The sequence below is a fragment of the Choloepus didactylus genome, chromosome 12 (assembly GCF_015220235.1).
Source record: "Choloepus didactylus isolate mChoDid1 chromosome 12, mChoDid1.pri, whole genome shotgun sequence".
In the NCBI taxonomy this organism is placed as follows: domain Eukaryota; kingdom Metazoa; phylum Chordata; class Mammalia; order Pilosa; family Megalonychidae; genus Choloepus; species Choloepus didactylus.
Genome location: NC_051318.1, coordinates 3,188,983 through 3,202,397, shown reverse-complemented (window position 1 = coordinate 3,202,397; position 13,415 = coordinate 3,188,983). Strand labels below are relative to the sequence as shown.

Here is a 13,415-nt window from a genome sequence, read left to right as displayed (position 1 = left end):
AATTTCCATTTGGAAATTCACTAGCTTTAAATTAGCACTTTATTTAAGAAGTACTTACTTCCAAAACAAACACCTGGATTATGTTATCCTAAAGGACTTCTAAAGTTAGACACTGCGAGTCATGTGGGAATCAAGGTGTTATCATTGGGCCCAGAGGGATAATTCAAAATGTTGATAATAATACTCCATCAGAGCTTTCTTTTACACATGGCTTAATGATTTTAATTAGGTGTAAAGTAAGAAATACTGCTTTTAGTTGACAAGACAATTTTCATTTAAGGTAAACCTTTGGGTCACTACTAATTGCCGGAAGTGGTGACCATTTAGTTTAATCTCATTTTTGACAAACAATAAAAGTGGTTTACAAAAGTTATGCTAATGAACCATTAAGATTTATTTCATGCAATTACAGACTAGCAGAATGAGGCAGACGAATATGGAGTCTAGAATACTAGTCTCAAAATACTGAAACACTGGAGATTTAAGATATTGAGATAACTACTGGCCAACAATGAAAACACACTTTGGTAAGTTCTAAGTAAGCTGGATAACTGTTTAAAATTTTGTCAGTAAACCCTAACACGAAGAAAGACTACAATAATTATTCAACTGCCAAAGAAATTAATGAAAAAAATCTCAGAGAACAATTAATTGTCCACAAATTAAAGACAATGTTACTTATTCCTAGTTACTCTTACATGGGGAAGGAAAAGAAATAATTAAACTGTGAGATCCCAAATAGATGAGATACTTTCCATTTATTAATTCAACATAAGAAGCCAGGAAGACACCTACCAGCTGCCTGGGACTGCATGAAACTCCCTACTCCGGTAAGGTTAATTACAGCAGCGGCCTGGTCATGGCTGGTTGAACCTTGTTCAGAACCCTGCATAGAAAATAAAAAATGACTTGTACAAGAAAAACAATTCTGAGTTGGTCAAAAGAAATTAGTATTTTTTTCTTGTATGAGAAAAGTTGGAATATCAACATTAGACTTGGAATTGTAAGGATAAATGTAACAAAAGGAAAAGATTTCAAAAGTATTTAAAATCAGCATGGAAAAATGGCATTTTGAAAGTAAGAAAATAAAAACATTTTCCAGAATTGATTCTGTATTGATATATTATTTGCTGTTTTATTAGTAATTCCTAAGGCACTTATAGATCTTCATCAACATGATTTTTTAAAAGCTCAAAACCACCCTTTTGAATTATGGTACTGGAACTTCCAGCCAACATGGTAAAGCAAGAAAAGGTTAAAAAAAATTCGGATTGTAAAGGAAAAATGAAAGCTATCCTATTTGCAAATGATGTAACTGTCTATGTAGAAAATCCTAAGAAGTCTGCAAGAAAGTCTTCTAGAACTGAGTTTAGCAAGATCGCAGGGCATAAGATCAACATGCAAAAATCAATTCTATAGGCTAGCAATAAATGTGTGGGAACTGAAATTTAAAAAAAATACCATTTAAAAAACAAAGAAAAAGTAAAGAAAAGAAAAACTTAGGTATAAACCTAATAAAACATGGACAGGATTTATATCCTGAAAACTACTAAACATTGCTGAAAGAAATAATGAATAATGGAAACACATATGTTCATGGACTGCATAGTAAAGATATAAATTCCACCCAAACTGATTTATGTAAGTCGAACTCAATTCCTTTAAAGTCTTGGCATGGTTTTGTTTTTTGTGTTTTGAGATATAGCCAAGATAATTCTAAAATTTATATGGAAAAGCAAAGGAACTGGAGCAGCTAAAATCACTTTCAAAAACAAAAATGAAATGGGAGGAATCACTCAACCTGATTTTAAGACTCACTATAAGAGAACATGGTGATCAAGACTGTGTTACTGGCAGAGAGATAGAGATATCAATCAATGCTCAGAAATAGACACAGACTGGTACAGAAAACCAAATTCTGACTAAGGTGCAAAGGTAATTCAACAGAGGAAAGATAAAAATTAACTGAAAGCAAACTGTATGGTGTGTGAATATCTCAATAAAACCAATTTAAAATAATACATACATACATACACACACATACACACACACATATACAGAGAGAGAGGAAAAAAAGTTAATCGAAAACTGATCATAAACTTAAATGTAAAACTTTTAGAAGAAAACAAAGGAGAAAATCTTTGGACTGGGTGAAGAGATGTAGCAACTGTAATGCAATCCGTAAGGAAAAAATTAACTTAGACATCTTCAAAATCACTTTGCTCTGCAAAACACATCCTGTTACTACCTAAAAGAGTGCCTTAAAATAACACTAGCAGTATAAAATTTAAGACAAACATTTCAAGAGCTGTAATACATTTAGTTTGAAGGGACTTCTATGGATATAGAAAAGAAATTTCTTTCCCTGAACCACAGTCAGCTCTCCTCTATGCCTACTGAGTTTAGTCAATGGTGGTTTAGTTAAATTGATTACTTTTTAATAGCTGGAGATGACTTAACAGTAATGTCAAAGAGGAAAAGGGTACTGCAGAAATTGATTAAACCAAAGTAATTATAATTATGTCAATCTCTTATTAGCACAACAGAAAAGAATAGGGCAGCAGTGGTGATACGCAAATCCTCTCAACCTTCTTAGAATGCAGTGTAAGCCACTAGTAATAAAAACACGCAGCTTCTCAAGTCTAGCAATAACACCCCTATGAATCCATCCACAGAAATAAAAGCACCAAATGTAAAAATACTTTATGTGTAACAGTGTTTATATTAAATACTCATGCAGGTTAAGGACTAGAAAGTGGCAGCCTAGTGGGAGCACTGTTTCTGGGGTGACTGAAACCCACAGACAATGAGGTGTTCCCATTGGAGATGTGGCAGTGAAGGGAGAGGAGAAAACGAAGGGAAAATGAAGGGTCCTACAGAAACAAAAGAAAAGCCAGACACACTAATTTCTCCCCTTGCTCATGAACACCGGTGTTCGTTCATACACATACACACAAACACACAACAAAAATGCACAGAAGAGGGTAGAACGGACAGACTGACAACAGCACCCTCAAACTGAGAACACTGTTCATGAAATGAATAGGAATAGAAAACAGCGGACCACATCACCTCCACAAGACAGTTCTGATAAACCAAACCAAAAAACAGAAAACAGAAAAAACGAAACAAAAACCAACTGCTAAAAAATCTCCTGAAACAAACAAACAAAAAACCCCCACAAAACTAAAGAAAACAGCAAGACACCACCACAAATAGAATTAAATATTCTCAAACAAACTGGGGATATAATTAACCTTGAATCAGAAATAACAAATACTAAGAAATACAAAGGCTTAGTCTAAAAGGATGGAAAAAGATATCCTACACTGACACTAATCGAAAGAAAGAAGGAATACTACCAGAGATAAAGAGGATCATTCAATAATGATAAAATAGTCAATTAATCAAGAGGACATAACAATCCTAAATTTGTATACATCTAACAATAGAGCTTCAAAATACATGAAGCAAAACCTGACAGAATTGAAAGGAGAAACAAAGTTCTACAATTTTAGCTGGAAATGTCAACACTCCTCTTACTAATTAATAGAACTTGCAAAAAGAAAATTAGTAAGCCTATAGAAGAACTGAACAAACATGATCTAACTAATATTTTAGGAACATTCCATCTAAAAGAAGAATTACAACGTTTTACAAGTGCATGCAGAACATTCACCAAAAGAGACAACATTCTGGCCATAAAACAAATTTCAACAACCTTAAAAGAACTGAAAACATACATTTTTCAGACCACAATGGAACTGAACAGAATATAGAAAGTTATCTGGAAAATTACCAAAGATTATGAAATTAACTTTCTAAAAAATCCATACATCTAAGTGGAATTCATGAGGGATAACAGAAAATACTGTGAACTGAACAAAAACAAAGGTATAACACATCAAAATTTGTGGAAGCAGTTTAAGAGCAACTTAAGAGGGACATTTATAATGAAATGTTTATTTTACAAAAGGTCTCAATTTAATCTAGGTTTTCACATTAAGAAACTAGAAACAGAAAAGCAAATTAAAATTGTAATCCTACAAAACTTTCCAGAAATAAAAACCTGACTTTGCAATTAAAGGGCCCACAAGAAATATCAATTCTAAGACATATCCTAATGAAAATATTAGACTTTAAAAGATAAAGACAAACCCTCAGGGCCTCCAGACAAAACACTTAAATAACTTACAAGAGCAAGAGAATTAGGTGGCCATCTGAACTCTCAAAAACATACAAAGCAAGACAAAACTGAGCAACATTTTCAATAAATTAAAAGAAGGTTCAAATGAAAGATTTTATACCCAGCTGAGCAATCTTTCATTTGGTAAGGATAGAAAAAGTTTCCTTTTTGTTGTTTTTTTTTCTTTTTAATTAGAAAAGTTGTGTGTTAACAGAACAATCATGCATAAAACACAGGGTTCCCATATACCATCCTATTATGAACACTTTGCACTGGAACATTTGTTACAACTGATGAAAGCATTGCTTTACAACTGTCCTATTACCTACCAACTATAGTTTAACTTAGGGGTCACTGTTCGTGTTGTACAGTTCCACGGATCTTGTTTTTTTTTAAATTTTTATTCTAGTATCATATATTAGAGACAGTTTTGAGTGTGCCCTTCCTAAAGAACCACGAGAAGATGAGCTTTATCCAACCAAGAATCGACAAGAGAAATTTTGGCAAAAGGACAGATTTCATATATTTAACTCTGAGCTAAGAGAAACTCCTGGGGCAGGCCCCAGGCATTAGTGTTTTCCAGTTTCCCAGGTGATTCCAGTAAGTAGCCATGGCTCAGTAAGACAACAGTCCCTTCTTCTACTTTAGTTTTATGGCTACAGCAGTTCTTATTTCTTTCTGCTTGGCAGTGTGTATTTGTTTTTGTCCATCTACCTCTTAACCTAAGCTTCATAATAGGGACCTATCTATTCCAATGTTTAGTACAAGACCTTGCACAAAACAAAATACTGGGAACAGATATGGATGATGGTGGGATTAAAAAGCATACGAGCTATATGGTCAGAAAGACTTGCGTTTGAATCCCTGCTCTCTCTCTCACTGCACGGTCATGAGCAAGTTATTTACCTGAATCCATTTCCTACCATGAAAGTATGGCTGTTATGAGAATTAGAAATAGTCACCCAATATCTGATAGGTATTACAGTTAATAAACAGTGTAGGAAATGTTTGTTAAACAACTTAAACAAAACCACTTTAATATGCTCAGAATATACGAAAAAGAGGCTGCAAATTCTGGTAAAAATCCTATGAACTGCAGAAGGCACACACCTGTTCCCCTAGCTGTTGAGGACTAGAAGTTGTGGGCTGCTGAGGTGGCTGCTGCGGAGGAAACTGAGAGAGCTGTTGCTGCTGCTGCTGCAAAGTGTTAAAAATGAGGGAGCCACCGGGAAGCTATTAAGGATGTAAACAAAAATAAATTTATTAGCCAATTAAATATTATTTTATATGAAATACATTTTTTATTCCAAACATATTTCTGGAACATTTACTATGTGTAAGGCACTATTCTAGACATTGAGGAAAGAGATGTGAATTTTAAATAACATAAGACAAGAACTCTGCCTTTAAAAAAAAAAAGTATTATTACTTTCAGCTTCTAAATGTTTGAATACTCTAAAACAATACCTATCTGCTTCAATTTAGATACTTAGCTATCCAAATTTACATACTTGAATCTTCCTTCATATTTTACATATTAAATCTTCTTACACAGCAACACAAAAAATAGCTAGACATAATCAGAAATGTATATAAAGAAAATCCATCCCCCCAAATTTGTTTTTTTGCCACAAAACCAAAATGAAAAGGTTCTTTTAATAACATGGTGAGGAAATCTAAGGCCTACAAGAAAATTCATTAGATGTCCTTATTTAGTTTGGAGACCATTACTTGCTCATTCAGATAACAAATTAATGAAATTCATATATATATGAAAGCAAGTAAGCATCCAGAAAACTCCAGGTTAAAAATTAAAACTGTATTTTCCCAATGTATCAGTACACTGATGGTACATCCATTCAAATCTACAAGGGTGGAGGTTTTAAGCACTCTGAGGTACTGAGGAGAAAGTCCAAGGCCAACGCCAAGTACAGAGCTCCGCTCTGCATGGAGGTCAAACTCATGCGTAGGTAGGTCTGTCTGGACACAGCACTGAATCATCCTTCCTTAATCAGTTAAATAATAAATGTAGCAAAACTTCATTAACTTAAAAAGGAATTCCATTCCTCTCAACTCTGAGAGTTGATCCCTGAGAGCCACAAACCAAATAAATCAGTGATCTTCAGTCTTGTCCACAAGGACAAGTAGACTGTTCTGCAATTAGTCTGCAAATACAAGTTGCATCTTGGGAAGAAATAAATTTTAAGTTTTGTTCTAAATTCATTTCTTGATCCATTAATCTTGAATACGAGGTCTGCATGATCTGTCATTGTTAGTTCCCCACAATCCATAGCTATGTCACTTTATAGCTCTAGATCTTTATACTCATGTCTACAATTTTACAAGTTCTTTGTAGATAACCACTTCCATTTTACTAACCATAGCCTCACACTACACTCCATACTTTAAGTTAAAGGACCCAAACTAACAAAATACCCGCAATACTGCAGGTTCACAATATATACTAATTTCTCCATCCTCTACCACTTTATGAAAATGTTGATACTAATTACATGTTTAAGAAAAGTCTCACCATATTCTCCTCAGGCAAAGACCATGTGGCTATTTTTAAAATCTCTATTCAAGCATAAAATCTGTTATAAGCAAACAGCATTACATGTATGGATGTGCATCGTGTGCTAAGAGAAGGCCCTCATGGGAGTACACAGACTACTGCTCTTGCAGGCGAGGACTCTCCCTGGGAGGCAAGAATGCTTTCTACTGGCACAGGGGAGCTGTTGTCAGTGCAGGGGCCATAATAACTGCACAGACCTCCAAGTTCCAAATGTTGATATATACACACACATTGCTAAAAAAATCAAAGTATAAGAACTTTGATCAAAAGCAGTATTTTAGGTTTACCTGGAGTAGATTTAAGGGCCTGAGACTTGAAGTATTTTTTAAACCAAATGGAACACCTGTTAAATAAAACTCATGATTATAACAGAGAATTAAAACTTTATTACAAACAGACGTAATTTACGCTTTGGTATATATAAACACATCTTAAGTATTCTCTGCATAACTGTACTTATTTTCTATACTTTTAAAATACCTTCAAAACAAAAAGTTTTTCTAAAAAACTTATCAATACTGAGATCTTATGCAAAGATCTGGAGCACGTGGGTGCCTGGGACTCCTTCATCGCACTAAGACCACAGGCTAGGCTAGAGAGAGTCATGTGACGAAGGCCGACGTCCTCTCGGCTGTGCAAGTGTGTGCGCCTCAGGCGCTGGCTTCACTCGTTCCTCAGAACTGAACGCTACATGGTAGTACGTGGCCGAGAATTGGTGGGCTCTGTGCTATTTTTATTTTTATAAAGTACAAATGCTAACAGTAATAATGCTAAGAAACTTCGAATTTTATGTGTAAAGATGAGAACTGAAAGCCAAGCAATGATGTCCTGGTGATCCTGAACTTATTCCTAACAATCTGTAAACTCAACATGGAGCACACCATAAAGGTTGGGAAACTTCTTCCGTAAAGGGCAGATTATAAATTATTTTAGCTTTTTGGGTCACATATAATCTCTGCTGTATATTGTTTTTTTTTTTACAGTCCTTTAAAAATGTGAAAAACATTCTTTGCTTAGACAGGAGGCATAGTCTAAGTCTCAAGTATGTGTTATAATTTACTTATTAAAAAAAGTAACAATTCGAGCACCAATTAAAAACAGATCTAGTTCTCTAACAGGATAATTTTAAGAAGAAAAAGATAAGAGGTGAGTAATTGACACATGATGGGATCAAAGCCTTGCATAACAGACTGATAAAGTATAATCAGACACAACATGAAAACAACGGTATCGCTTTCAGGCAAAATTTTCTTTAAAGATACATGATACCTATATGACGCTTTATTGCTTGCCAAAGGCACTTTCATATCACTTCATTTATCTCTCATAAGTACAAATTCAAGTTGGATATTCTTACTCCAGTTTTAAAGAGGATAAAGCTCAAATTTAAGGGAGGAAAATTAAGGGATTTCTCTAAGGCCCAATAGGTAGCAACTGGAGTCACAGTGTATTAACTGGTAGAGTTGGGGCCTGGATTCAAGATCTGACTCCATTTCTACAGCTCTTGCCACTAAGGCACATATATACACATTAAAATAAGAATAACAGTTAGAAATAGGAAACCACAGCAATATATTAACATGTTTAATGTTATATTCTTTGGGTTCTTTCTCATAACTCTCAAATTTTCTGATATATTTTTCTTACTATGTCAACTTTGTTAAATTTTTCCTCAGTAAGAAGAGCTTGAATTGTTCTAAGACATTACATTTGTTTAAAGAGCACTAAAAAGAACACAAGTTCTTTTATCTGTTACTCAGTATATGTAATCCTAATAAAGCTAACAATGATGGGGATGGCAACAAATATTTCTGAGTGCTCGCCATGTCCCCAGCACAGTTTTAGCACTTCATCTGTATTTACTCATTTAATGCTTACAACCACATGAGGTAAGGCATTACTCTCCCCATTTTACTAATGAGGAAAATGAGGCACAGAAGACAACTTGCTGCTGAGGTGCACTACAGTAATCCAAGCTCAGGTAGGGCCTAGGCTTTTAACTGCCATATCAAGCTGCCTCGCACGCTCAAGGTCCTTTTCTAAAATACAGTTACTCTGCCTGGAATGTTACTATACCAGCAACAATAAGGCTATGAGTTAACTTCCTTAAGTCTGAAAGGCAAAAGGTACAACTTGCAGGCTTACCAAATTTCTTCACAGAAGCTGACGACTAGATGTGAAATTCAAGTGTTTGTACTTCAAAGGCTCTCAAAATTAAATACCTGAGAACTAATCCTTCATGAAACAATGACAATAAATGTCTGTTTCTTCATGCTTTTAAAATGACATTGTTACATTCATTTGAACATTAAGATTTTTAGGTTATTATTCCCAACATTCTGACCTGCTTGAGAAGGTGCCTGCATTGCACCTGGCAGTGCATTTGGGAGCAGACCTCCTGAGGGGAGAAGGCCACTCAGATTTATTCCTGCAGGAGTTATGGCACCAGGGGGACAGCCCAGCATGGGGTTTGAACCACTCATCAAAGCCTGGGCTCCACTGCAGGAGAATAAAGACAAGGAATTAAACTTTGCACTGTGAAAATAAAAATCAGGCACATCATAATTCCCTGGATTAAACAGCAACAAAAACTACCTATCACACTTAGTTATTCTTTCCTTGTGTTAAGTATCAATTTCTAAGATCAGTTCCATTTTTATGCTAGAAAGTAACAGCAAAGTTGGCTAAAATCAAGTTCTGTGTATTTATCACATTTAACATATTATTTGGAAGAGTAGAGATTAGAAGACGGTAACAAAGAGGATAAACAAACTCCAAGCTGCTGTAGATATGAAGTAACATCTCAAGTGCAGCTAATAGATGTATCACCTGAAATTTAAAGCACACATGTTGAAGCAGCTATCCACATCTATTTTCTTTCAGTTGGAGTAAGATACACCGTTCTTGATTTCACAAGTATTTATTTAAACTGGTTAGAAAAAAAATCAACACGTTAATGCAAACTTACCAAACAGAGCCCACCACATTGATGAAGTTAAGTCCAGCAGAGTTGGCCGTGCCCTGGGTGGCCGTGGCTCCTGCAGTTATGGATGTCGCCATGGTGGAGAGAGGAATGGTCGTTACAGGCACTGCCTGGCTCAGAGACCTTTGCTGCTGAGCAAACTGAGTTAACAGAGTGGGCTGAGGGGTGGAGCCTGAATCGTGGGGAGGAGGGGTGGCAGAAGGGGCACTAGGAGTTGAGCTCTGAGCATCAGGAGGGTGTGGGGTCGATGAAGGGGTTGGTGTAGGAGTAGATGGCTTAGGAGTTCCAGATCCTGCTCATTGAGAAAAATAAAAATTGCTAGTTTGTTATAAATGGCCAGTCCTTTTAAAAATAAGGTTAATGGAATCTTACTTAGCACTGACAATTTGTTCCAGTTTTTTTTTTTTTTAAGCAGTAAACTGCAAGTGTTAAATTCTACACATGATACATGAGTGTTGTTACACTCAATTACAATTAAGGATGCAGTATATCACCTAAAAATCCCATCAGAGAGGCTATTACATTAACAGTAAAAATATACATTTGTACTCTACCATAATACCCATTTAAAAGTTAGTTTCCTGCATGCTGCCTTTGGCCTAAATGTTTAAAGAAATTTGAATCAACTTTTTTAAATTTACATTTTCACTAATTTAGGGCTTCATTTAAAAATATTGCTTATTTTCTGTAACAGTCTCAGACAAGTTCTGAACATATTTAATAAATTACATACGTTTAACAATGGCACCTAAATATATATTTAATTCCTAACACATCAAGTTTATCCTAACAAACAAATTTACAAAAAACAGTAATAAAGCAAGTATTTAATAGATAATACTGCATCTTTAACAGTAACTGTGTACTTCGGTTTAAATGTAGAATGTATAGAAAATTTGTTGTGAATGAAGTATGCACAGTTTATCAATTTTTAGAAAAACAAAAAACAAAAAAAACAAAAACCAAAAAAGTAAAACCAAAAGCTCTTGAGGTGTTTTCTTTTTTAGCTTTCATGTCCTGCAGAAAGAAAGGAAAGAAATGTGAATGTCCAGAAGCTGTCACTCAACCCTTACTTAAAGTAACAACTGTGTGCAGTAGATTTACATAATCCATACCCACAACATAAGAAGTGTGAATAAGACGTTCAGAAAATTTATAAAAGCTTTTCTTTGTGCAAAACAAGAAGGCAGAAAAATTACACCTTTTGAGCTATCAGGATGAAGATGTTTATATCTAATGCGAGACCACTCATTCTATCACTGTGTTGTGTACTAAAACTTTCAGCACAAGTTAGCTATCCATAAAAAACTAAAAAACTGGAATGCTTTTTCTTTTTACAAATTGGTACCTAAAATATCTCAGGTATTTACTAATTTGAAGAAATACTCTCAAACTAATGTGAGAACTCTTGTATAACTCTCCTTGATGTTAAAAAAAAGTATTCAGTAGTAAAAATTACATTTTAATATCTTCAGAAATAATGCTTTATGATCAGTATCACATTTTAGTAACTGACAACCATTTATAAAAGAGTGTAGGAGTGTTTTTGAAAAATCAGCTTTTAGTTTATTGTACCACCACCTTGGAACGAATTGGCTTTTTACATAAACAAAGAAAGGACTGCCGCAACAACTCATGACATTTTTTTTTCCATATCAGCTGCATAATTTATATTAAATGTAAAATGATCCTAGGGTACATTGGAATAAAAAATATTTTGGACCCTTATTGCCACATTTAATGACCAGATTATTTTTTAAGGAGATGTGCAGATTGCAAGACTATAAGAAAGATATACATAGAGTGCACACATAGATACAGAAAAACAAATACAATTACATTAAACACATTAAATACGTACAACCAACAAGAGACCTGCCTGAAGCTTCTCACAACTTATGCATTTTGGGTACACAGTACATTTAGATTTCACTATCGCACTGGTGAAAAAAACTGCTTAAGAAAATTAATGCCACAGCCCTTGAAGATTTAATGGAGAATATAAGTTGTGACTCACTTTGTGAGGAGCTGGCAGGTGACAGGGCAGCTGGAGAAAGCATGCCAACCTGACTGAGGTCCACAGATGACTTCCGAGAAAGACCTGGTGGCTTGGTAGGAGGAGGAGGAGTTGGAGATTTAAGAAAGCTGCTTGCCTGCTGTGCAGTAAAATAGTTACCTAAAGGAGGAACACACACATTATTTCCTGGATTTGTAATTCAAAATTCTGTGAATTGTGTAAATCAAAATATGAATAAAATCTTAAAATGAAACTGTAATTGTATGGTATTTCTTAATCTAGAATACAGAACTCTAGGGAACATAATACCTGAGGAACTACCTCCTGAGCCTGAGGGAAGTTTGATTGGGGGGGGTCGATGTCTCACTCCCTTCCCCAACACTGAAGACTGAACCGACACACTCTCAGGCTGCTAAAACACAGTGACATTAAACACACTTATTAAAATTCAGGTCAAATTAAAAATCGTAAGTTAAGACTATTGTAACTCCCAGATGAAAATGTACAATTTAAAACTCTTAATGGTTACAGAATGATTATATTCACAGAGAAACATAATTTCTCATGACACCCATGACACAAATTATAATTATAATGTAGTATACATAAATTACAGTATACATAAAGGATGAAGATTTTTTTGAGTAATGGGGTGGGGGAAAGAGTTTGAGGCAGGACAGAGAGGTAAGATGAAGGCAAAAAAATATTAACTGTCCAAGTCAGGTTATTAGTAACATAGGCTTTCATTAAACTTTTCTCTCTACCTCTACCTCTGCATACATTTGAAAATTTGCATTTTAAAAAGTTAAATACTAAAAACGAAAGTTAAAAGTAAAAACAAAGCTAAACAATGCCCCCCCCCACCCCACCATAAGCCTTAACACTTCTCAGATTCCTTGAAAAAGTCACAAAAAAGTAACAGTGATCAAACACACTTCAGTTTCTTTCCCTGGAGAAAGCTGATTCAGACCGGCTGAGCCACTGGAGCTGTGTGACATCTTGACTGAACATTTGGCTTCATTCTGGACCAATTCCTGGTACTGACTGACTACCCTGAAATATTAAGGGAAATATAGATAACAATTAGCTAACTTGTTTTAATCAAATTTATCTCTGTGTTAAAGGTTCTTCAGACCTTTTCAATGACAAGCTAATGCTTAAAACATCTTTTGCAAATTAACAATCCAAAAGATAAACTTTTAATATCTTGCTCCTAATATAAAAATTGCTAGGATTATTTAATAAGCAGAAAAAATTATTCATTCACTTTCACTTAGATTCTAATTAAAGTACTACCTAGAAAACATCTTCTAAGCTACAATTGATGTGTAAATTTTCTTACTAAAAACAAAACTATATTTTAATTACTCTTTTGTTTTGTTCCTAATACTATGAAAAATTCTGAATATTAAAAACATTGGAAAAATGAAATTTAGTCCCCCAAAATCTGAACCCATGATAATAACCCATCTTAATATTTTCGTGTATCATATCCATTCAAACATTTTCTGAGAATCACTGAATTTTAGAGTTGGAGAGGACCTTAAGAGACTTTCCAGTCCAATGCTCTTCTCTTTTACGGCTGTAGTCTATAAATATTAAAAGGTGTATATTTCACTAGTTAATGGCATAACTAGAAGTAAGGTTCTCTGAC

General features: G+C 34.6%; 1 protein-coding gene across 8 annotated transcripts in view; it reads right to left on the bottom strand.

The window, feature by feature from the left end:
- SUPT20H (SPT20 homolog, SAGA complex component) overlaps positions 1 to 13,415 on the bottom strand; it is a 37,371-nt gene that overhangs the window by 2,051 nt on the left and 21,905 nt on the right. For 4 of the 8 annotated variants that reach the window (XM_037799789.1, XM_037799786.1, XM_037799788.1 and 1 more), the window contains exons 17-24: positions 12,697 to 12,814; positions 12,071 to 12,173; positions 11,762 to 11,920; positions 9,730 to 10,036; positions 9,106 to 9,260; positions 7,049 to 7,104; positions 5,297 to 5,419; positions 796 to 886 (exon numbers count right to left, since the gene is read on the bottom strand). In XM_037799789.1, the coding sequence (XP_037655717.1) occupies positions 796 to 886; positions 5,297 to 5,419; positions 7,049 to 7,104; positions 9,106 to 9,260; positions 9,730 to 10,036; positions 11,762 to 11,920; positions 12,071 to 12,173; positions 12,697 to 12,814 (1,112 nt within the window). The remainder of the gene's footprint in view (positions 1 to 795; positions 887 to 5,296; positions 5,420 to 7,048; positions 7,105 to 9,105; positions 9,261 to 9,729; positions 10,037 to 11,761; positions 11,921 to 12,070; positions 12,174 to 12,696; positions 12,815 to 13,415) is intronic. The other 4 variants (XM_037799791.1, XM_037799794.1, XM_037799795.1 and 1 more) reach the window with 1 other exon arrangement.